The following is a 25,912-nucleotide window of genomic DNA, read 5'->3' as shown; positions in this document are numbered from 1 at the left end:
TCTTTGTTGAGAAGCGAAATGCGCGCCAAAGTAATGGAGAAGAAAAAAGCGCGACATTTGATCCCTTCCCAAATGAAAGCGACGTCGTCTGGTTCTGAGGCAGTACCCAGGAAGCGTATATCACTTGTCGAAGTCACGCACTTGAAAACTTCAAGAGCAGAGGTCTGGAACAGAATATATATATATATATATATATATATATATATATATATATATGTGTGTGTGTGTGTGTGTGTGTGTGTGTGTGTGTGTGTGTGTGTGTGTGTGTGTGTGTGTGTGTGTGTGTGTGTGTGTGTGTGTGTGTGTGTGTGTGTGTGCGTGCGTGTGTGTGTGCGTGCGTGTGTGTGTGTGTGTGTGTGTCTGTGTGTGCGCGCGCGTGTGCGTGTGCGTGTGTGTGTGTGTGTGTGTGTGTGTGTGTGTGTGCGTGTGTGTGTGTGTGTGTGTGCGTGCGTGTGTGTGCGTGTGTGTGCGTGCGTGCGTGCGTGCGTGTGTGTGTGTGTGTGTGTGTGTGTGTGTGTGTGTGTGTGTGTGTGTGTGTGTGTGTGTGTGTGTGTGTGTGTGTGTGTGTGTGTGTGTGTGTGTGTGTGTGTGTGTGTGTGTGTGTGTGTGTGTGTGTGTGTGTGTGTGCGCGTGTGCGTGTGCGTGTGTGAGTATGTCACTTGCTGTCAAGTAGCTATTTGCACGAAAAAAACAGAGAGGGCGTCATTTCTGCAGCAAATACATTTCGTCTCGAATCGCGGGATCCAATCCCGGCCGCGGCGGCCGCATTTCGGTGGGGGCGAAATGCAAAAACTCCCGTGTGCTTGCGTTGTAGTGCACGTTAAAGAACCCCAGATGGTCAAAATTAATCCGGAACCCTCGATTACGACGTGCCTCATAATCAGAACTGGTTTTTGCACGTAAAACCCCAGAAAGAAGAAAGAAGAAGTCTCACTTACATAGAGTGTTCAATGCCACTTTTATCGGATGGAGATTTTGAGCCTGTAGGGCGTACGTATCAAAGGCTAATGACGCTCTCCTAAATCGCCCTTGCGTACAACCTATTTCGTGAATACCGCGACCGCATTGCAATAGACCTGCAAAAATGTTATACCTTGCTTTGTAAGAGTTCGGCACGCTGCCGTACATTTCCATACGTCTCCTAACCATGTTCTTTCGCGCATAGCAAACAACTGTTGAACTTAGTTGCAGCTCTGTCAATATTACGAGCTTGAAAGCACACGTGTGGACTCAGTAATCAGGCAAGCATAGAAAATTTGCACTATTTGCTTGAGCAAAGAATCCCTATTGATACAGCTGCTGGATGGGCGAGCAAGCTTATTCACCGCACATGCTAATTATCCCAGAGTATAGAACCACACGTGAGGCCTGACTAGCCACGTTTATTGGCACGTAGCGTAATCACAAACTTCGAAACCAAGCTCGTCCCCATGTACCGAGTTTGAGTTGAAATCACGCTGTAAAAAGCGGCAGGCCAAGTCAAATTGGCGTCTATGCGTCGCGCGGTCTCCAACTGGACAGGTACAGAAGGTTTAAACTTGACTATTCTAATGAGAGTCAGGTTCCCTGAACGCGTGTTCTTAAAGCTTTCGAAATCACGTCTTTTGTATATTTCTTTTTACTCGAAAAGAAGTTTTAAAGAAAGCGAAGACTGGGCCTATGTCAATTTTTCGAAGTGCAGCCTGCGACGCAAGCTGTACTTCGACGCGGAGGATTAGCTTACCTCACGTTTTCGAAAATGGTTTCCGAGGTGTGAGGACCACGAAGCAAAGGAACGTACAGAACGTTTCCGTTTTGCCCTTTCCCGTGTCTTCAATGAATGGCGATGTTTGCAGACGAGAGTTGTTTAATTTGCGAAGGTTAAAAAAAAGTAAACACTCAAAAACGTGACCTGGCAGAGAGAACGACTTTGTAAAACGACAAAATGCCTTTAGAAGAATCTACGCCCATTGTAGATAACGATAAAATTTCCTACCTTTACAACCTTCTGCAGCTCGAATTACTTTTCTCTTCTTTCTTCCCTGCTTTCTTTTCTTTTCTCTTCTTTTCTTTCTTTCTTTTTCTGCGTTCCAGCGAATGGCCGCAGAGCAGAACAGAAAGACAAATGTCTCACGTAGCCCTTCCCTATTTTTCGGGTGGGACGCGCGGCCGCTCGCCTCGCGGATTCAACTATCTTCCAATCCGCCCCTCTGCGACGCAAAATCTGCCGAAACGATGCCGAAGGAGGGAGCGGCGAAAACTGCGTGGCGTAGTCGGCCGCGTACGTACCAAGAGCGCCTCATGCACTTGGGCGCTTGCAGCAACTCGCACCATATTTCTATTGCACTCTATCTCCCTCTCCCTTTCTGTGTCTCTCGACTCTGGCGGTGAGAAATCGTCTCTCAAACAACCTTGACGCCACCGCCACCTTCTCGGATCGCTCTAATGAAAATGCTTCTGTTGTTTAAACGGGTCGGAAGAAATGACGCCATACCTTCGTTTCCCGAAAAAGCGAGAGACGCATATTGAAAATAAAGAAAGAAAAAAAAAAAGAAACGGGCGTAAGAAGACAGCTAGTACGCGCACATGGACCAACAAAGACTCTATGGAAGATTGGAGACGAAGAAAGGAAACGCTCGTGCAAGTGGCTTATAGCGTGACTCGCATGATGAGTGGCGGAGCGCTTCTCGGGCGGCTTAAGGAGCTGAGAAACTTCGGCGCGCGCGCCAAATTAATGCGACGCGAAAGCGCGCGCGATGTCTTCCTCTCGCTTCCTCTGCATCCTGTTCCTCCTCGATGTTCTTGAATTCTCACCCGCCGTGTCATATTATACGCCATCTTGCGCCGTCTCGCGACGTAAGACGTGAACGAAAAACAAACAAAAAAAACAGCGCGATATTAGAAACTACCGTTTCACGACAAAGATATAAATGACAGAGTGGTGAATGCGGAAACGCGGTGACGTAAAAGACTTGATGGAAAGTCGCGCGCCCGCCGGCGGTGACTCTCGGGTTGCACAAGCAGGCAGGCAGGCCATTGCTGTTTCGCTTCGCAAACGCTGCTTTGCTTTGTCAGGGCTCGGCGTCTCAGGTTTCCTTCGCTTCCTGCGACTCGGCGCATAGCGGAGCATGCAAATGATAGCGAAAAGGAAATGGAATACATGGGGCGAAAGCAGCGTGAACGCGCGCGCACACACACACGCACTGCACAGTTGTGCGGGCTCCGTAAATTGAGAACGCGAAATCGGAGACGCGGAGAACGCACGAACGCCCTAGAGCGGGAAAGGAAGCGCCAGGGTGTATTGTACGAGATGCGCGGATCGGGTTGTACTGGTGGAAAGGGCAACGATATGGGGAGCTTACAAAACGCACTCATAGGCGCACGCATGTATACAAATCTGTGCGCATAACGCGCAGTAAAGCTTTCTTTAATTTTTTATTTCCTTATTGCGGAAGCAAAAATAATGATTCTGCCAGCATGTGACGGACCCGACAACGTGCGGGGCCACTGCAAAAAAAAAAAAAAGGGCGGAGGCGAGAGAGAGTTCGCAAAATAAAGTGTAGTGAAAGAAAGATGTGAAGCTAGACAGAAATAAAAATGCGACGGGAAGCTTTATTGAAAGAAACAACAGCACAAATGAAATGTTTAAAAAAGAACTCTGTCACTTCGGTCTCCGTGCGCGTCTGCCTCTGTGCCCAGTTACAAAACTACGGCAGCCTTCTCCTGTATCCTCGGCACTGTATTCGTCATTGTCGTCGTAGTCGCATCGCTTCAAGAGAGACTTTCATTTTCCGTTCCAGATGGCGTCCCCCCGCCGCGCGTTGCGCGATGTTCCTTTGCCCTTCCCGTACCGGTGAAGAGCTGAAAAATCTTCGCTGTCGCGCGCACTGCAACCCAGAGGATTTATCGATTCTAAAACGCACGGGGACAAAGTAAAAAAGTGCGTCGGTATAAATTCTAGAAACGAAGAAATTCCAGTTGCCATATAGATGGCGAAGCTTAGTACTTCGGGGAAGAGCTGTGGCGCGCGCCTGTAGCAAAGAGGAAGAGTAGCATAAAAGCACGTAGAGCAACGTATACATGCAAGCGGCGTTCGCAAGATAAATGGTATAACGGGCGCGCCGTAATACGAAGCGACTGACACCCAAGCGCGCGTTACCAGAAATAGACGGAAGGCAACAAATACGTAGACATGCTCCTTAGGGCAACAGACAGAGACAATCTATCATCATCATCATCATCAGTATCATCAGCCTGTATTTATGTGCACTGCAGGACGAAGGCCTCTCCCTGTGATCTCCAAGTATGCTTATCGTATTGCGCTTACCATCGTCGTTACAAAAGAGATGTGTACAATCACTTCATTCTACTGGTGCTAACATGTGGAGCTAAATATGAAATGCGCTTATGAGTTTTCTTACTGGGCTCCTAGCTGTTCGAGCACAATGATCAAGCGAGCAACAGCAGAACATTTTTTTTTTTTACTTCAAAAACGTTTCTTTATTTTTTTTAATGCCCTCAGAAGTTACTCGTCATCATTTGCTAGAAAAGCCAATGCAATCACATTGCTAATCAAACTAATTAAATTATTTTGGTCAAAACGGGCCGTCTCCCCCTTGCTACTCAAGTGGCTATTTCATCCAATCGGGAGTTTCGCACAGCGCCAATTGGAATGTCATCGCAGGAAGAGGGAAGTGCGGCGGCAGCTTCGTTTTACACCCGCTGGGGTGGCTCAGTCAGCTAAGGCGTTGCGCTGCTGAGCACGAGGTCACGGGATCGAATCCCGGCCCCGGCGGCCGCATTTCGATGGAGGCGAAATGCAAAAACGCCCGTGTGCTTGCGTTGTAGTGCACGTTAAAGAACCCCAGGTGGTCAAAATTAATCCGGAGCCCTCCACTACGGCGTGCCTCATAATCAGAACTGGTTTTGGCACGTAAAACCCCAGAAAGAAGAAGCTTCGTTTTACGCCACTCTGCTACGTCACAGGAGGGTTGCTTCGAAATTTGCGCGTCGCAGTGCTGCGTGCGTGATCGGGTAAATTCAACAAATAATTTGAGGCCAATTATTTCGGTTTACATTGTCGTTTTGAAATGTTAAAACACGGAACTAGACGTTTATTGCAATTTCCTACAACCTCCCAATGTTAACATGTGCCGTAAGGTTTGCAACCAAGAGTAATAATGTTAATCCGTTTAAATGATTGATGTGATTGCTTTCGTTTTTCTTGCAAATGGTGTCCGCCTGGGCCCACAATTAATCTGTAGCGACGTGATTCGAGCAACTTTCGTAGGCTTCTTTAAAAAAGAAGTGGTCGGTAAATAAAAACACACTGTGCACAAATGAGATGAAAATAATTGCAGATGTATTCTCCTATATAGGAGCCATTTCAGCTGGAAAACCTTCAGCAATCGAAACAACGTCTCACTACATAGACTGCGAAAAAAAGGATGAGTAGGCAGTTTCGTGTTTTCCAAGAGACAAAAATTTTAAATGTGCCTGTCTTGTCTCAATGTACGGTCTGGTCTGATTAGTATTAAGGCCGGCTGATGCGAACTTCTCAGTGGTCGCCTGGTGGTGATAAGTGGCGAAAAAAAATCGCAGCGATCCGCCGGTTGGCCTCAGCGGACTAGCTGTCCTAAGGAGCAATTGATCAGTGCGGATCGGGTTGCAGTGCTTTATGAAAATTAAGCGATCAGAAGGAGGCATTCATCTCACTTGCGGTGAAGTGCATGGAGCGTGGTTATATTTCATCCGAAAAATAAGAAGACCGCCGGAGATCCCACATTTATTTTGATCTCAGCTCAAATCTTCGATCCGAGAAGTGTAGCTAGGGGCTTTGCTTTCTTGGTGTTTAGCGCAAGTGGAAACCTAAAACACTCACACTGTCCACGTGAAACGTTGCAAAAATGAAATGAAATGAAACGCAATCATTATTCCACAGTCATACACAATGTCTTCGTAAACGTTGCAGAAGCGATACTTTATAGATGTCAGCAGCATAGGAAATCAAGAAGTTAAAAAAAAAAACTTTCTTTTGGAGGGAACATTTTCTTTCATGGTGGCTCCTAGTTCCTTCGAATTGTGCACATCTAATTGTACCCAGATTCTTCTGTTCTTTGTTCCGTTCTTCAGCCAACTCTGAAACTGCGTGTAAAAGGAAAAAAAAGCCTATAGAGCTAGTACTTTTTGTTAAAGACATTTCTTGCATTTTAATGAAACTATGCTGGCGATTGTTGCTGCGTAGACAATTCTTCATTAAATATTCTTCATAATTTAAAAAATCTAAATCATTTTTTATGGGTTTCTGTATAAAAACATTTTGCTACATAACAAACGCGGAGTCGACGGAAGAATACAACCAATGCTGTTCTCTGGGTAACCGCATTCTTACTACAGCAAAGTAACTAAGTTCATCTTTCGGAACAAAACTGGTGGTTTGCACAGCTCATAGCCCGTACCCTCCACTGGATGGCGCCAGGCGCCGGCCTGATCGGCTTTCTCTTCGCGCCCTTTGTCCTCCTCAACCAGCCCCGTGTCAGTGCGCGGCGCCAACGGCCGAGGCTAACGGATTTCGCTGGCGGCGTTCGTCGGCCTCCCATCGCAACGGAGCCAGAGGAGCGAAACGCCCCGTTCGAAGCGCGCTGCTCCCGAAACTTATTTGCCGACGCGATGCCTCCTTTCACATCTCTCGACGACGACGCCGTCACTGAAGTCGGTGCTGGTTCAGCCAAGCTCGCTTGGCGCTCGCTTGCAGCCTGAAATTCGCGCGCAGTCAGGTTTCGCTGCCAGAAAAAAAAACGCTTCTGGTCAGCCAATCAACCTCACTAAACAGGTGCATTGCCTTTTTTACCCCTCGTTACTCGGCTTTTCTCACTGCCGGAGTACTCTCCGCGAACTCTTCAGTGGTCGGGTGTTTCCGGAAGACATTCTGTGACGCTCGGAAGGTCAAGGCGCCGGAGTTTCGACACTTTATGAAAGGGGACATTGTGCCATAATCTTGCTTCCCTTTCCGGTTGTTGTTTTTTGGCAATAGGAACACTTCTTCAGAGCATCACCGGATCTCGAGGCAGGACCAAGGCTTTTTCCCTCTACATTCCCACTACTCAACGCGCACTCCGTAACTACGGTTTCGGAAGCAACGCTGTATCTGCCGCTGACCACCGTGATTTTATTTTTTCCTGGTGAACGACTGTTTGAAGTTGAGACTGCTTCCGCAGTTTGTTCCCTGCGATCATCGATTTGGGACGTGACACTGCGTTGAACGGCATTGTGAAGTGCGCCTTTCCTCCGCGCGGATACCCCTTGCCTGGCTGTGTAGTGCCGTTGCAGCCGGTCGTCGTGCGAGCCGTTCTTCCACGTGGACTGTCGCCGCGGCGCGGAGCTTTAGAAAAGTGCCTGTCACCGTCACGAGGAGGATTGCGCTCCTGGAGTTGTGTACGTTCTTGTGCGTAGATGCAAAAGACCTCCCCCTGTGCACGGCAGGTTATGTCCGAGTCAAGGGCACTCTGGTGGCTTCTTTGCTGGACGATCAGCTGCTTGTCGCTCCAAGGTAAGAGCCTTTACGCGGTTCTGTCAAGGCGTTCGCTTTCGGCCCAAGGCGAAGCGGTACGGGGTTGTCGCCTTACCTTTGTAGTCTGTGGCTTTATGTTGAAACGGAGAGAAAACATGTCACGTTACAAATTATAAATTGGGTAAAAATTGTAAGTACCGCATCATCCTACATTAGGTCGTCGAAAAAGTTGGTAAAAAAATCATCTGCAGCAAAGTATAATTTCATTGTGTACCCGTGGTTTTACCTCGAGAGACGCATAACATCGGGCATTGAAGGGTCGCAACTTCCCCCTGGTTTCATATTCTGGGGCACATGCAATCACGCTGTATGAAGAAGCACTTGCGGTCGTACCCTATGTTGTAATCAATGTAAGAGAGAGCTTCAGTGGTTACAACGTGCCAGATTATCCTTTCGCCCTTGTGGTGACTTTTTAACACGAAAGTGTTTTATGCCGGGGTCCACCAAGACTTCACTTTCGTTTCTTTCTTTGTATTATGTTCTATGACGTATTTCCGTGACGGAAATACGTCATAGAACATAATACAAAGAAAGAAACCAGAAGAAAAAGTTCCACAAACATGCAAAATTTGGAAATCGAACCCACGACCTCTCGGTCCGCGACGATAGATCGCCGAGCGTTTAACCCATTGCGCCACAAACGCATTTGCAGAGAGCTACACAGACGCGCCTTATATATCTAACACTCCTCCGTGTACCCGCGCTCTTGCTCGGGGCGGTGCCGCCGCCTACGAGCAGAAAAGAGAAGTACTGCATTATGACACTAAAGCCCGGGATACATGGAGCGAACTTTCTCGACGAACTTCACGCGTCAAGTAACGACGCGGCGACACGACGCAGGATGTTTGCTGTGTTGCAATACATGCGGCGAACGCCGCCGCGCGTTGGCCGCCGTGTTGGCGGCGGTCCCGGCCGCCCGCTTCGAACTGAATTTGGCGTTGTCCTTGTAGAATTCACTTAGTTGGAAGCAAATGACTGCGTAAACGGCTTTCGCTTAGTCTCAGGCCGCTTCGACGACAGAGTATTATGGATAACCTTGAGTAGTTTTCGAGATCGCTTCTCGTTTCGAACGCGTCTAAGCCTAGCGAAAGAAATATCCGATGCCAGCGCCATCTATCGGGGAAGTCGGGAGATAGGCATGACGACAGCATGTGGCCTCTGAGATCAGAAGATTTCTGTTGAAGGTTGTTGTAGAGAGCTTGCACTGCTTGTCTGTTTCCTCGCAGATCAGCGGATATGGGATGTACAAATACAACGCGATTCCTGAGAGATCATACTAGGAACTACTCAATCGGTGCAGAGACATGCAGACACGGCAACACCAACGCGATTGCAGACGACGCGAAAAGGCGCGCGCGCGCGAAACACCAGCATGCATTGCGACCGGAACTAGTGCCTCCTGATTGGCTGTCGTCCACCGCTGCGCGCTAGACGCTTCCGGCGGCGGCGTTCGCCCGACGAAAATGTTTGGACAGGCAGATCGGCTGCGGACGGCAAATTTCTTGACGCCGGCCGTCGGACGTTCGCCACCCGACGAAGTTCTTCGCTCGGACGCCGGTTATTCACTCCATGTATTTCGGCCTTAACGCGCACCGACAGTGAACGCTTCGGTGGTCTCAGCACTACGACGCCTCGATGCCAGCATTCGAAGGGACGCTGGCATCAAGAAGCACTACCAACGCCACCTAGGTGGTGTTCACCGTACTCAGCACAGCGGAGCGTGGCCTCCGCAATTAGCTCTGAAAATGTTTCTGAAGTTGATCGCGGAGGCTGCAATTACGACGCGCTGTACGCGCTGATTTGACTCGGTGACGATTCAGTTACGTGCTTTGTCTTGCGCGTTGTATTAGTGTGTCAGTTACGTGCTTCGTCTTTCGCGTTGTGCTAGCGTGTGCAGCGTAGTGCAGCTTCCATATGCACGACGGTTGCTCATGGTCATCGACGTTGGTAGTCGTGATGGAGGAGACGTGCCACCAGGCGTCAGCGTGGGTGCATCAACGCCTAAGGGCGCTTTAGCCACAAAACACCAATAGACATTATATATCAATGTGCAATAAACATTACACTACTTCTGTGAAGACACGTTTCACTTTCGTGTTCTATACCGATTCCTATATAAGAGGGATCAACCACATTTTTTCCCTCCTTTTTCAATCTCTTTCATATTTCTGTTTTTGCTGCTCCCTGGTACGCTGTTCGGAAAACGCTTACCGAGGCGTTTCATTGAGAGACGTGCGCTTCGATTGCTTCGCTTTCTCGCTTTCTCGCTTTCTCCTTTCATGCGCTCATTTATTATTTTACCTGCTGCGTTTAAACACGCGCGTTTCTATTTCTTCGGCATATGCAGTTCAGTAGAAAAAGCTGCTTCCTGCTGCGCATTCATAGTTTCATTCTGTCTTCTTTCTGTGTCTGACATTTCCACTTTGATTTCAACCCGTCAGCCTCTGAGTACAATATAGTGCATCCTGCAGCAAGTGAAAATCATTCAGCTGTTTCTTTTTCTTTTTTCCTGCCCTTTCTCGTGAAGATTTACTATACATGGTACTTATGTGGATTAAGAGGAAATAACGACTAAATAATCGCTATTTGATTGCTGTTTAAATCCCAGTGGACAGGTTCAATTGAGCTCGTTTGTAGGCTTCTACACAAGTAAACTGTGCAAACAGTCCGACGTAAAAGAAAACCACGCGAAGCCCGGCAGTGATGTTAAACTGTAATTCAATGCACACTGCACACTGCAAAAACTAAATACAAGGGGGAGGGTATTGGTGCCAAACTATTGCGTGAACAACTAAAAATACTTAAAGAGTTTACCAGGAAAACAGAGGACACGGAAGAAGCGAGTGGACACACTTGCTTCAAAGTCGGGGTGTATATAATGAGGTTCCCACTGCATTCTTAAACAGAGAAACTTGAGATGCGACACTTACTTTGGGCAACATCTTCTATGGCGCCTATGGGGTTGTCGTTTAGTTTACTTGCTACGCTCACCGCCAGTGGAGCACAATGGCCTAAAATGATGCAACGTAAAGCGTGGTAACTTCTCTCAAGAGTGTCTGTGCATGAAACCAGTCTGACAATACCGTGCATTTCATCCTGTTATGAAAACTAAACCAATCGTGTTGCTTTGCTACTGTGCTGAAGACGAAATAATTTATTCTCATTACAATGATCTTGCTCTGCTGTCCCAGGCTCGCCATTAGCCTCTCAGCATACTTCGTGTGGTAGTGATGTATTTGGTATGGCGCACCAAGTACGAGAACGTGCTGTGGTTCTTACGAAAGAGATCACGAGACAGGCGTTTATTGCGCGTGAAGCAGTTTCTGTAAAATCTTTGGGTATGTCAGTAGGTCTGAAGGCAACGGCAACTAATGTCGCCAAATACGAAGCAACGACACCTGTCGCCGTACGGCGCGATGACAGAGCTCTTCTTATTTAGCTTTTTCGGCGCTTGCACAACGACCGGTCGACGTCATTCGGATCCAGTGACCCACGCTTATTCCACTGGCTGCCACGAGTGGTCTCGTGGTGGCTGTGTTGCGGAAACTATGAAAACATTGACAGCCATGGTGCTTCCGCCAACACGTGGTCGGGCTCCCGCACGAGGTCGACGCCATGGGCAGTGAGTACTGAGCGACACTCAGACAGGAAGGCAGAGCCCAGGCAGGACAGCATGCAGCCTCGGTAGTGTACAGTGCGCCGAGAAATCTTTTGCGATCCTCACCTGACTTTTTCTCAATTTTCAATCACGATCATATAAAACCAGCGGACAATGAAGCCTAGGAAAGCATAGGGATAATTAGCTGTAACTAAAATGGAAACGTGGAACATAATGAAGAAAAGGCGAAATGAAAGTGGACTAAAAGATCTCTTGCCGCTACTTTTATGCTCCTGTTATGTTTCTGTAAAATGTTGCCATTGGAATTTTGTCTTCCACTTAGCCGTAAGTGAGAACCAAGTCAGAGGAATCCTGTAGGAAGCAAATCTAGAGAAGGGCAGTTTGCTTGCAAGGGATGAATCGATTATTTGTTTTCAACGCCCAGAATGGTCAAAGTTAAAGAAGGCTCGATGTGCCGCCAAAGAGGGTGCTGGAGTTCAGGCTCAGGTCGAGGAATAACCAGCATTCCTTTTATTTTATTTTTTATTTTTTTGAAGACTAGATCAGCCGGTACAAGTATATCGTCCTCCTCCTCCTATTCAGGCCGGAACGTATGATGAAAATGGTGCAGAATATTCAGAATTTCACCGGAGATCTGTTCATACATGTGGAGTACCTCATGGAACGTGACTGTGTTGAACCGACAGTTCATAACGTGACTGTATGTTTCCTGAATACGAAGACCTTCAACCAAAGGTTCACGTGTTACACCTAATGGCAGTGCTTAAGTGCTTGCGAGGCATAACAAGACTTAAACTGCGCGATATTGTTGTAGTCAAGCATTGACAGCATTGCACGCCATATCGCATGCAGAGCTACGCCTACGCATTTATCCTTTTCGCGCACGTTAAGCGCACTTTAAAAACAAAAAATACAAAAAATACATTAAAGAACTTTAGTTGAGATGAAATTGCGTGTTTATTCAGTAACTACAGCCAACATTTCGTTATGACTACGTGATTTAAGTCTCGTATCTGAGTGCACACCCAGAATCATATTTGCATGTTATTAAAGCACACGGAGCAGGTGTAGAGGGATGAAGAATAAATAACATAAATATGAAAATACGGTGACTGATCTGACGTACTGAAAGTTTGTGAAGCCGTGAACGTTTGTGTTTTCAAAGCCGTCACAATATCTCTTTGGTTACACGGTAATATGGCGTATCCACCGGCGCAGCTCAAATGGCTGGCGTTCACGTAGTGGCATGCACAGTACGGAAACTTCGCATACTGATGGAGACAGGCGTGCCTATGTAGCAGTAACTATCGCTGTCGTTCTCAGTTACAGACACTAATATGATGAAAAAAAAAGTTTACACGGAATTTCATTCCGTAGCAGTGCAATACAGTGTCAATATTCTGGGAAACCTTTAGAAACTGATGTGCGAGACTCTTTGATCAGTACTTTAATTTAGACTGCATGTCATGAGCCAGTCCCACGAATGCATGTATGCTAGGTTGAAAACGTATAGGTGGTTTTATCATACGAGAAGTACTCTCACGTATCTAGGAGGAGGTGTTTGCTGAACTTACGAAAGAGCTACTTGACGTAGTATTCTGAAACACGCTATACGCTTAGACGACTGCCGATGGCGTCAGCCTCTACTATTGCAAGAAATCGGCTCCAATGAGCATGATATCAGGTAATCAGAGCGGTGGAGAACCCTTCACATTGTTCGTTATTGCCATATTTTATGGTCAAATACAGAAAACCTGTCAGGAAAAAATATGCGTGTCAAATGACCCATTGAGCGAAATGCAACTCCACTAACGTGAAACCTGGGGAGGTGCGAAGCATGCAGTGATGCACTGCTAATGGGGTCATACTGCCTTAAGCAATGGCTCGTAACCCCGTAAACGCGGCCTCCCCATTATGATGACAGAATAGAAGCGAAATTCTACGCTGGAATGATGAGCGGCAACGCAGCCAGCTGTGGAAGACCACGACGACGACGAAAGCGGGAGCAGTGGCACGAGCGCGTGCCGAGCGCGAGCACGAGCCGCTTGCTCACTCTGACGACTACGACGACGACGATTACGACAGGAGACACTGACAGAAGAAGAAGAAGAAGAAGGCTGATCAATCGAAGGGCGTTCGATTCGGAAGAAGAAGCAGGGCCCACGGACGCTGACCGCCTTTTCTCTGGTTCCTGGATCAGTGAACGTGACCATGTCCTAAGTCGGTGTGGTCAAGTATCGGGCGGCGGTATTATACTGTTCGTTTGGAGTTTTCGTTTTTATTTTGAGTTTTATATCGTTTCTTTTTTCACCTTCTCGTTTAGTGTGTTGCGAGCCAGTCAGACTAACCTGATGTCTCTCTCTTCTCCCGGTCAAGGGCACTCCCCTTGGCTAGCTTCTCTCCCGGCTCGAGAGTGGCCGATAGACAAATTTTTAAGCAGTGGCAACAGGATTGTCCCTGTGGCTCTAGTACCTACCAATGAGGGATCAATTCAAATGAAAAACCCGAAAGCCATTCAAGTGGAGCTTCGAAAGGCCACCACCCACTTCCAGAAGATCACCGAGGTCCGTCAATTTGGTCGCGGTGGTATTCTGTGCTGCTCATCAGACCAGGAATGTGTTCAAGAACTTCTCAACTGTTCCGAATTTGCATCAAATCCGGTGAGCCCGCTTATTCCATTACACCTTGCTTGCTCGAAAGGCTTAGTTCGCGGTGTCGACGCGAGCCTGGACCCATCAGAGGTATTAGACTTATTATCAGTTGCTGGTGCTGTTTCTGTATACCGATGCAGCCGAATTATCGAGAACAAGAAGTCGCCTACGGAATCGGTCATTGTTACGTTCGCGGGAACAGCCCGTCCATCTGAAATTAAGGCATGGCCCCTAATATACAAAGTAGAGCCACTAACTCCACGACCACTACAGTGCTCGAAATGTTGGCGTTACGGGCACAGCATAAAAGGCTGCAGGTCTGTCACTCGATGCCGACTATGTGGAGAAAATCACGACAGCACAGACTGTAAATCTCAGGAGGAAAAATGTTGTCTGTGTCACGAAGCTCACGCGGCAGACTATTCGAACTGCACGGCGAAGGAGCAAGAATTGAGAATTCTTGAAGTGGTGGAACGCAGGCGATGCTCACGTAGAGAAGCGTTTATTGAGGTTCAAGGAAGAACCCAGGGCTATGCAGGTGTAACAGCTCGTCAACCCGCTGGCTTAGATATTTCTGTATCCAAGGCCATAGCAGAGGCAGTAGAGAAGGCTACAGAAAAGGCCATGGAACGTCTTGCGACAACTATTTTTGAGTCCTTGGCACAAATGCTGTCTAGTCAGCTGGCGCAGCTCATTAACACCGCCTCTACCCAGGTTCAAGCATGCCAAGTTTCAAATATTCTAAATATAGGTCCAAACCAAACATCGTCACCCAACCCAGTAACTAACTCTCCTTGCGCAGGACCGTGTAGAGACGGAACCAGCACCCCTAACAGATGATTATGAAGAATTTCAGAATGTAGACATGGAACTTAAGAGTATGAAACGCACCAGATCTCCTCCCCCCAAAATTTCCCCTAAGTCAAAACCTAAAAAATTTGTAAAAGAGAATCTTTCCAAGAAAGACTTCTTGAAAGAGAGCATTTTAGAGCAGGCGGTCTCCGCCACCGTTCTATCTTCACCATAGGCTCTCTAAAAATCTTACAGTGGAATTGCCGTTCGATTGCTTCTGCTGCTACAGATTTATCATATATTTCTTCTGAATTTTCCCCAGACATAATTGTATTACAAGAAACCTGGCTCTCAAATGATCAAAAGTTTTTCCTAAAAAATTATCGATTATTTCGTTTGGATCGCCCTTCTAGAGGTGGTGGCATTGCTTTCTTGATTTTAACAAAATTAAGTCACAAGGCCACGATATCGTATCAATGTATGTCTGCTGAATGTGAAATTTTAGCATTAGACATAACACTTCCAGACTGCTCCCCTTTTTCCCTAGTTAATTTATATTTCCCGGCAGGAGTGCAGGATACCCGATGCCAAGACATCGCATTAGCTTCGTGCAAAAAAGACATAATACTCGCTGGTGACTTCAATTCTCATCACGTGTCTTGGGGGTTTAAAACTGACTTGGGTGGAAAACGCCTGTGGGAATGGACTCTTGACAAAAACCTTTCTTGTCTAAATTCAAAAGTTGTTACGTTTGTTCGCGGCCATTCTCAATCAGCTCTAGATCTCACTTTTTCCAGCTCATCTTTAACTATATCCTCGTGGAAAACTATAGACTGTGCAACCAACAGCGACCACCTTCCTATTATATTTGAGATTGATTTCCCTGTGATTCCCCTCAGCAGAAAACATATCACATTTGTAAATTATGACAAACTTCAAAAGGAGTTGAAGTCTACGATGCTCTCCCGTATGAATATGCAAAAGGATATTAGGGCTATGAGTCTATGTGCAGTTTTAAAACGTTCCTTAAAGAGTTCAGCTTTTAATTTAAACTCCGCCACAGGTAAATCTTTTAGCCTTTGGTGGAATTCAGAATGCACGCGGGCTCACCGAAAACGGAAAGCTGCTTGGAAGAAACTTCTCTGTAATCAATGTCCGAAAAATTGGAGTGATTACCAATTCGTTGCTGCATCTTTCAAGCGTACGATAGCTAAAGCCAAACATGAGTATGACGAGAATAAATCAACTTATCTCTCTAATTCTAAAAACAAGAAAGCCCTTTTTAGATTTTTACGCTCACGAAAGATGATTCCGGTTCCAGCAAATATTGACTCTTTCGTCCTCTCGCCACGCGAATTGTCCGAATTATTGGAAAATATTGGAAAGGGCCTAGAAGATAGGTTTTCTTCAATAGTTCCACCATACCAATTGAAATCACTACTGCTAGAAGAATTTAAGGAAGTTACGTTTCAAGAATTGGTGGCTGTTGTTCGCTCTCTGCCTTCTTCAGCACCAGGACCAGATGGAGTTACCACAGCTGTGATAAAAATTCTGTATGAATTGTCTCCGCACGAAATTTTGAATATGGTAAATTATTCTTTAAAATATGCCTGGATACCCTCAGAATGGAAAATTGCTAAGGTAATTCTGATACTCAAAAAACATGGAGGTGGATATTATTTAGATAATATTAGACCAATTTCTCTCACATCCAACTTGGTTAAACTAATAGAAAGAATTTTGAATAGCCGAATGACGACATACATAGCTGAAAACTCAATACTTAGCCCCAGTCAAATTGGCTTTATATCAGGGTGCTCGATATGGTGTGCGCACATAGATCTAGAGAGTCGAGTACTACTTGCACGTCGTAGGCGAGAATATTCAGCATTGGTGACTTTAGATCTAGCAAAAGCTTATGATTCAGTGGAACATGGACTTCTGATAAAGCAGCTAGAGATGTACAGGTTTCCGAAATACATCACGGCGTGGATTGCATAATTTTTATAGGAAAGAGAATTTTATTGTTTTCAAAGCGGATGTTCATCGTCAAGGTATAGAAAGAAACGCGGAGTACCACAAGGATCAGTGTTATCTCCTGTTTTATTTAATATATTTTTAAGCTCCATCCCTTCGCTCCATGACATTCATGTATACGTTTATGCCGATGACATCGCTTTTTTCGCGTCGAATGATGATCTAAATGCACTGTATCAATCGTTACAAAATTACTTATGCATGCTTGAAACCTGGATTGCTAATATACATATGTCTCTGAACGTTAGAAAAAGTGCACTTCTTGTCTTTCCTTTAGATGTTCCCATTAATATTTCAATGGTGTATCGTCAAGAGTTCATTCCCCAAGTGAATTGCCTTAAATACCTGGGAATCACGTATGATGGGTCACTAAACTGGAGAAGCCACATTGAAAGAGTTGCGTCTAAGGCAACTCGTGCCGTGGGATGGCTACGTAAGATCAGTCATCAACGATATGGGCTGCGAAGGCATACATTAATTATGATATATAAAATGTATGTCCGACCGATCATGGAATTTGGAAGTGTCTTGTTTTCTGGTAGCCCAGCTTATAAAATTCAACCTCTGATAATATTAGAAAGGGAAGCTCTGCGATTGTGCCTTGGACTCCCTAAGTTTGTTGCCAACACCGTGCTGTATATGGAAGCACGAATGCCAAGCTTAAAAAGCAGATTGAGGATGCTTACAGTCCAAACGTATTTAAGAATTTACGAATCTCCTCAAAGAAGACCTATGTATATTTTTATTAACGAACTAAGTTTATTCTTTAATAGTCATTGGTCGCGATTACACGCCCCCTCAGATCGTATTCGTACAGGCACTGCTATCACCATTGAATGTACAAATTCAACGCATTCAACCAATAAGTCAATCAAAAATAAGCCTCCAGATAGAATTTGACGATATTTTCCCCTCAAATGCTAAACTAATGCCATACCAATATTTAAATGATCAGTTACAAGATTACCTCTCTCACCTGGAAACAAACAATATCATAGCCACTGATGCTTCACAGTCCGAAGAGAAGGCTGGCGTAGGCATTTTCTCTCCTTCTCTTAATTGGTCCTTCTCTATTCGCCTTCCAGATTACGCACCTATTTTCATAGCAGAATTATTGGCCATTGTCCTAGCGCTACGTAAACTTCCTGCAAATCAATCAACAGCTGTCGTAGTTACAGATTCTCTATCCGTATGTGTGTCGCTTTCCACGGAAACGAATGCAGCTCTCCTTAGCTTGTTTCACAATTTAGTCCCTAAAAGTTTACAAAAAATTAACTTGCTGTGGGTTCCTGGACACCGCGGTTTATATCTAAACGAAATGGCAGATTTATTAGCAAGAACGTCTCTAAGTGGGCCTTTGATCCCTGTTTTACCGGATACTTCTTACGTCACTGCATCGAGATACAGAAAATTTTGTTTGCAAAATGATTTAAGCAACTTACCGCTGAAACCATCTACAGACTTTCAGCATCTAGGTTTTTGCTGGAATAAACAGTGGTGCTCTTCTCGGCAGTTGGAAGTTACTTACACCACACTACGCTGTCGCATCCCGCAATTGAATTTTTATTTACATAGAGCAGGTCTCACGATGCCCCCTCTATGTCACAACTGTAAGAAAATTGAATCAATAGAACATTACTTTTTATCATGCAGATGATATTCACGCCACAGAAAGTTAATACTGGAAGCTCCACTTTACAAAATTGGATTAGGTTTAAACATACCAGTATTGTTATCATTGGGGGCTTCAGCACTAGGCTATAGTCACAGAGACGTGTGTTGCGCAGTATTTAATTTCTTAACTGAAACAAAACGATTACCCTGCTAATTATTGTATTTGTATTCTACACATCAGATGCATTCATATCACCTAAATTGATTTCTCCAAATTGTTTTGTTAATATTACCTCCCTCTGATTGTAACAATTCGTCACTTTCACCTTTTTCAGTCAGTCTGACTGCTCGCTCGCGTGCTAATCTGGTTAGTGCGACATCTGTCTTTTTTGTGTTTTACTTGGCATTTCTTGTTTTCTTGTTTTAAAATATGAATTTTCTTTAGCATTCCCACTGCCGCCCGATTCTTGGCCTATCCCCCTTAGTGGGTGCGAGCCATAACGGAGGTGCATCATCATCATCATCATCATCACTGACAGCCAGGCCGCATAAGGTGCTTCGCACCTAAAATGAATACAACAATGCGGCATTTGGGCAGTAAACTGCTATAAGTGTCCTTAAACTTGTGTGGTTGTCACTGTTTTTGTCACTTACCACTCCGCGCTTGAAACTGTGCGCACGAAAGGCATCACGTGATGCACAAACATTTAAGGTTAAATATATAAAAAGAAAATTAAAAGAAATTTGTTCTTCGCAGACATTTCAGCAGTTTGTGAAACACATCATAACCACCAGATACGATATAGGCTGCGCGTATTAAAAAATAAGTATGGAAAAGAAGGACAAAAATGGTTGCATTTTACGTGCGTTAGTAGCTAATAAAAAATTAGAAGTCTTTTTTTTTATTATTCGGAACGTTTGGCCCCTTATATAGCTATCCCAATGTACTGCGCTACAACGTCGTCAAGCCTGACAGAACACTCTTGGTTTGCAGTTAGAAGAGGTATTTTGAATATGGAGAACACAGTGTAACGGCGCGCTGCTTCCTCTGAAAGAGTTCAGGGAGGTTAGCAATAAAGTTCAACAGTGTTTCCCATAACACTGTTGGCTAGCATCGTAAAACTCTTTCAATGTGGTAGGTGCATACACCGAGCGTAACGGTATGAATGTGTGAAAGAAGTTCTGAAGAATGTGTGAAAGAAGGCTGTTTTTTTTTTCTAGTGAACACTGATGCTGCATGATTATATTTCTTTTTCTCTGCTTGAATTTTTCATAATATTTATTGGTGTTCTAATTCTTGTTAGTAGTCGTTGAACCCCTGCAGAATGTTTGCACTTTTGCCATCAACCGCAATGGTTGGTTACCATAGTGATCTTGCATGGCGTAGCGCGGGTAATCCAAAAGGCACGGGTGCAAAGCCCGGCCGCGGCGGCCGCATTTCGATGGTGGCGAAATGCATGAACGCCCGTGTACCGTGCATTGAGTGCACATTAAAAAATCCCAGATGGTCAAAGTTATTCCGGAGTCCCCAAAACTATACGGCGTGCCTCATAATCATATTGTGGTTCTGGCACGTAGAACCCCAGAATATCGTGTGTGGTTTCTCTTTTCATTTTTGCTTTCTAACACCTAAAAGCCAGCTCCATTTCTTGCTAAATTTTTTCGTATATTTATGTCAAGAAAAATTAGGGACAATTATGGAAAATGAAACGGGACACCCGAGTTCGGCGCCAGTGTTTCACCCGAAAACTTGTCTTTGGAGTAAGGAAGCAGATACTACGAATGAAAAGACTCATGCAAAATAAATGTTTGCCCCCGTCGCTCACGACATACAACGCTATCTAGCGCTCATGTTTGCTTTCAATGAAAAGTATTTCTCAAAATAAATTTGGTTGCTATATCAAGTACTCGCCAGGACTTCATGCAATCACTGGGCAGGATAATCCTTGGTACACCACGCGTGTCGCACTGACCATCGCGCACAATAAATTGTGCGCACCGACACAGAACAGCTTTAGCGAGCTCAAAGTGAAAGCTGAGCAATGGCGTGTTGTTCAGCCTTGCGTTGCGGAAAACATAACTAGAGTGTTCTGCAATCGTTCTGGCTAAAGCGATGGAGCACGTCTATCAGTGCGCCCCACATGATGCCCCTCTGGGAAACGGAAGCGACATGAGCGCACCAGGTGCCAGAAAGTATGCAGTTGGTGCAGAGCGTAAAGTTAGCTGCGTATATCAGGCGGGTCTAGCTGACGCTCGCCAGTGATAAATTGTATGCGCTGACATGAAACATTTCCAAGCCCTTCTCCAGTACTGAGAAGACTGGACAGAAAAGCGAGTTATGGAGCCCTTTATCGCGAAAAAAATATACTTAAAGCCGAAGTGCCCTACGGACATGCAAGATGAAACAGTGCCAGGCCGCTTACCGTTAACGCTCTATCCTCAATGCCTTGAGTGATAACCTGGATCAACAGTAATAAAACAATGTAATAATGGTTGTCATTCCTACGCAAATTAGTAGCCAAGCTCTCAACTACGGCTGAGAAGTGTGTACGTTGCTATTGAGCCTCCGCAGCGGCTGAAGCTGAAAATTCTGACCTTATTTAGCGTAAGGTCGAAATTTTCCTGAAATAGAAAGCTGGCACTTCCTTCCAGCTTGTTTCGCGGTACTAGAAAGATGTGACATCCGACTAGACCGAGCCAAAACAGGCGGCAACACAGAGGCGCTGGTCACTACACGCACCTCGGGCGCAGAACAGCTGCAGAGTATAAGCCGATAGCATAGTTTGATGCCATTTCCTACTCCTTTCGACGGCGGTGGCATTAGACAAAAACAAGAATTAGTCTCGACTTCGTCATATGAATTCGGGGCTTCAGAAACAGAGTGTCTGCAGATTTTTCAACAAAATCTAGCTTTTGCGAAGATATTGCGTTCAACATAGTCGCAAATTAATCGCCATTACTTTTCGTAACGCTCCCTTGACGTAGGCAATTATGGTAAATGTCCTTATGCTGCTATGGCCGTTAGTGGTTAGAGCTACGCAGCTAAATTGAGCCATAAGTAGAAACATAAAAGAGGCTACAAACTAGTAGCCGCAAGAACAATAAGACGAAATACAGAACAACATTATGCTAACAGAGTACTTCATGCATTCATACGTAAATGTTTTACAGTAAACGTTTGAACGATGCAGCTAACTTCATCTCGCATTTGTCTACTGAAAGTTTATGGAAGCAGCACTAACGAAGAGTTGAAATACATATGCGCGGACCAACATGGCTATCACGTAAGGGGCTCGCGTCCTCTTTGAGGTGATATATGAGGCAGAGAAAATATAGGTGCACGTCTTCATGTTCTTAACTTCTGTGCGAAGTGGGTGTTAACATTGTGTAGACTGCGGGATGTGTTCTCACGCCGAGCGCTAAATTGGGCATACCTGTCAAAAGGTCACAAATTATAGTCCGTAAAGAGACGTGGTAGCTTAACCCACAATATAAGGTAGCACAATGCTCAAGTGAAAACAGGATAAATATACTAATTGGACGTTCTGGCGTTTCGTCAAAACAAAAGCCTTTAATCACGGATAACTCATTACGATTGTTGTTCTAATGCGCTTCATTTTAAAAGCGAAGCTTTTCTTTACAAACCTCATCGGTTTTTATGACCATGGGTAGCGCGGCCTGGCTGTTCTCTTGCCGAATAGGCGAACCAATCGCAGTGGACGACGCGGCGCTGGGTTCTTTGCACCACCACCAGGTGGCGCTCGCCTCCACACATCCTCCGGGCCTAAGGACAAAAGCACATCAGAGCAAATATTCGCAACTAAATGAGGCATGTGTATGCTGCCGCAAAAATCCGGAGACCACTCAGCACATCCTAATGGAAGGCGAAGGAATTCCTGAAGCGCTTGGATTTGAAGTGGCCGGAAGCATCAGCCGGTCAGCAGTCGAGATAAGCATTAGAGGTTTAGAGTATTGGTGGGAGAAAAAGCAGGGAAGAGATTGATATGACCGGATCCGTTACAGACATAGGTAGCGGGTCAAGGTAGATAGTGAAGTTTTGAGGAAGAGAAAAACGCTTAAAGAGATGTATACAAAAGCGATAGACTGAAAACCATGTATAGCATACCTAGGTAACTAGCAGGTTAGGTGACTATTTGTCACCGCTCACTTTTAAAGGGCGTGTAAATAAATCATCATCATCAGCCGCGCCGTTGACGGCGTTGGCCGCTCGGGGGAAAGAAATAAAAAGGACCGGAAAGCTTGGCTTGGCGCATCTGCGGCAGCGGCGGAGGCATTGCATTAGCCTCTCTATAATGTCTGAATAAAGCCTTCCGTGTCACTATGTGCGAACACTCAACACAAACTTGTATTTCGAATTTTTCTGCACTCACACAAAGCTTCGCTGTATATAGATGCTAACTCGTTGGATCTGCTGTATTTTGTATACTCTGCTCCTAATAATACTGTGAACTAACTGGAAGTAGTCTTTTGGAGTTTTTCTTAGTAATTCTTCTTTCTTTATTGGAACTTCATTTTTCAGCGCTCTGGCCATGATTATCAACCTAATTACAGCGGATTTTTTTTTCCTTTTTGCTCTTTAGAGGTTCATGATCCTTCAGACGTGCTTCATTTTGCAATTCTTCTTTACTTATACATCATAATTTTTAGGAAGCGACTCTAATTAACATCCTCCTTGACGACAGCACCAACTTAAAGAAAATAAACTACCTAAAGTTCTTTGCATCCCCAAGGTTTATATCTTGCCTCTTGGCTGGACGCGGCTCATTTTTCAGGGAGACATTTGTGCGGGTGACGTGGAATGAAAAATTAAATAAAAGCAGCGGGCGTTAGGAGCCTTACTTTTGCTCAGAATGAAGTTTAAGACTTGAAGAGCAAGTGCCCATTTGAGTCTTATGTTCGGCGCCCCCTAAAGTAGGGCAGCCACTCTGGTATAGCCCTGTTATCGATCTTCGCTTTTCACCGAGCCTTGTGTTATTCATGCCGTCCCATCTTTATATTGGTCAATATTAGTTTTGTTTCGGCGGGGCGGCAAGGAAAATGATCTCCGCGATCTTTATGCGTTGCTCCCGTGCTGCTCCCAAAGCAATCTTCTTGACAGGAGCCATTGATGCGAAACTGTCGCTTGCGCCTGCCATTTTTTCGCTCTCCTTTTTTTTTTCTTCGTTTTTCTTTTTTTCTTCTTTTTTGTACTTGCTGAGGGCGCACTCACATTTCATTGCTTGTTTTTTTTTTGCAGTCTTTCGATTTTTATTGTTTTACGCTTGCACCACTTTTACTAGCTGTCTGTGGTGCCTTAATGTGTATACACAAGACCAGCATGTTTCTTTTTTTTTTTTTTTTTCATTGAGACCTCGTACTGTGCTAAAAGTTTCTGCGGAAGGTTTTACAGGCTAAATAAACTTTAAAATTCAAACTTCAAAGTTATCTTTTTTCCACCGACACTGACATGCTCGTCAAGAAATCTAGTGTCATGCTTAATCTTTATCCTGTTGCTGGTTCTCATGTGCTGCAAAAGTAATATCGCCAAAAAAATAAGTTTTGCATAAGTAAATAGGTAATTTGGAATTTGGTAAAGTACGTTGCCTTTTTTTGTTAATTCATGAGTATGTAATTCCAAACTGTCTACTTTCTTTTTTTCTTTACTTGAGCTGTAAGTTTATGTTCTTTCTAAATTACACCATTCTGTTCTGAATTTATTGACTAAGTCTTTCGCGGCTCACTCTTTTGAAGCCGTGGGCTTGGGTTGTATTATTTATTTATTTATTTATTTATTTATTTATTTATTTATTTATTTATTTATTTATTTATTTATTTATTTATTTATTTATTTATTTATTTATTTATTTATTTATTTATTTATTTATTTGTGAGTGTATAAGTTCAACTGTCAAATAAAAAGGTAGATTCAATACTCTCCCACAATTTTTGCAGCCAGAATCCCTTAGCACGTTGCAGTAAGAGGGCACAGTATGAAAAATATGTAAAGATGACATCTCGTGTGTTAATTTAAGGCCACAATTTGTAAATAGACTATATTGATGAATACGTTGCCATTGTGTGCCTTGTTGGCGAAAGGTCGTGAAGCCATCAAAACCATACTGCGACGCAAAGTGCTGATCATGGCTGCCTTGTTTATTATCTTCGTGCATAGAGGGTAAGCAGGTGCAATTAAAACACCAAGCATATTTGTATTTCGCTCTTTTTCTGCAAGGTTTGAATGGCAGGGGTGCCACGATGTCATCTTAACCGTTTGTCTCAGCAATATTTTGCCTTACACAGGTACAATACTTGTGGTCGCCCACTAACCTCGATTCGTACGAAGCAAAAAAAAATGTTTTTTGTAATTTCCATAGGTGCACTTTATTCTTACAAAGGCTAAACCTAGACCTGCAAAAGCGTTCTTGAAGAAAAGGTTTTGAATTCATTGAGAATGCTGGCGAACTCTCCACGCTTAACAGTGAATACCACGCTGAACAGTCCTTTCAGCAAGTTATTAGAGATAATACAGGCGTCTATAAACATTTTATGGAGTCATTACATCGCTCAATAGGGACCATGAATTTATTGTTTATTTTCCAGGGCATCCAGCACTGCGGGCCATGATGTATTTGCATTATCAACAAAAGATTTGTCACAAATCTATTAGGAAAGTCTATATGGTCATGGGTGACTGTTCGAGTTCGTCTACTCTGCGATAGCTGCGACATTGAGCGATATTGTGTTAAGTAGGGTGGTTTGCTAGGCGAGTTGATCCATAGTGAAAGTGTGATGGTATCAGTAAGGTGAGAAGGCGCGAGCACAAGTACAAGGAATAGTCGTCGTGTCTTTTCACCTTACTGAAACTATCTTGCTTTCATGGAGCCAAAGTTTGTTGCTTGCAACATGTTCAACGCCGCCTGTAAGCATTTCATATTCAATAATCCGTTCGCACACTGCAAACTGGCTTTGCCGCAATTGGTATGTGATTGCGACGGAGCCAGCTTGCGGGCTGCGCAAGCTGGGCAGATCAGTGAAGCATGCCTGCACCTATATACTCCGTTTCACAATAACTTCGCTCTAAATTGGAAGCTTTCAGGCGTGCTCTGACTTTCGATGTACTGCGTTCGAAAGTCCACTGTCGAATACAAGGCCTACCGCGGAGAACCGCGCGGCGCAGGGATGGTTTAATTAGCTTGTTTACTTTCCTGATTGACTGATGCCAGTAGTAACTTTCACTACAATGGCACATTCTTGTAAAACCGAGCGTGGGCTTAATTTGTCGAACCTTATTCTTTTCTCTCTCTCTCACTCTCTCTCTCTCTCTTCAACCTAAGTAGGCGCTATGGGATGAGGACAAAAGACCGGCAGATCCCACGCCCTGTGGGAATCGGATGTTATGCGAAGCAGTGTGCGGGGAGCCTACCAAATTAATAAAACGACCATAAGAGCACCAAGACGTAGATGGCTGTTTCATGACCTACATGACACGCATGTCATGAGTCCTCAGGAGTCCCTTAGCTACGCCTAAGAAGCCTTAAGGCGAAAGCCTTAGTCATGCACATCACTATGACTTCGACCATAAACCTTTAGCCATTTCCTTCACTTAGTATGACATCCGAACCCATTCCATTTTTTTTAGTTTTAATCTTT

At 44.8% G+C, this 25,912-nt stretch overlaps 1 protein-coding gene across 1 annotated transcript in view; it reads left to right on the top strand.

The window, feature by feature from the left end:
• Window positions 1-6,573: 6,573 nt before the first annotated feature.
• The window catches only part of LOC119456108 (uncharacterized), a 101,630-nt gene continuing 82,291 nt past the window's right edge, over window positions 6,574-25,912 (top strand). The window contains exon 1 of the mRNA XM_037717710.2: window positions 6,574-7,528. Within this exon, the coding sequence (XP_037573638.1) occupies window positions 7,432-7,528 (97 nt within the window). The 5' untranslated portion in view covers window positions 6,574-7,431. The remainder of the gene's footprint in view (window positions 7,529-25,912) is intronic.

The sequence above is a fragment of the Dermacentor silvarum genome, chromosome 6, assembly GCF_013339745.2.
Source record: "Dermacentor silvarum isolate Dsil-2018 chromosome 6, BIME_Dsil_1.4, whole genome shotgun sequence".
Classification (NCBI taxonomy): Eukaryota; Metazoa; Arthropoda; class Arachnida; order Ixodida; family Ixodidae; genus Dermacentor; species Dermacentor silvarum.
This window is presented reverse-complemented; position numbering and strand designations above follow the sequence as displayed.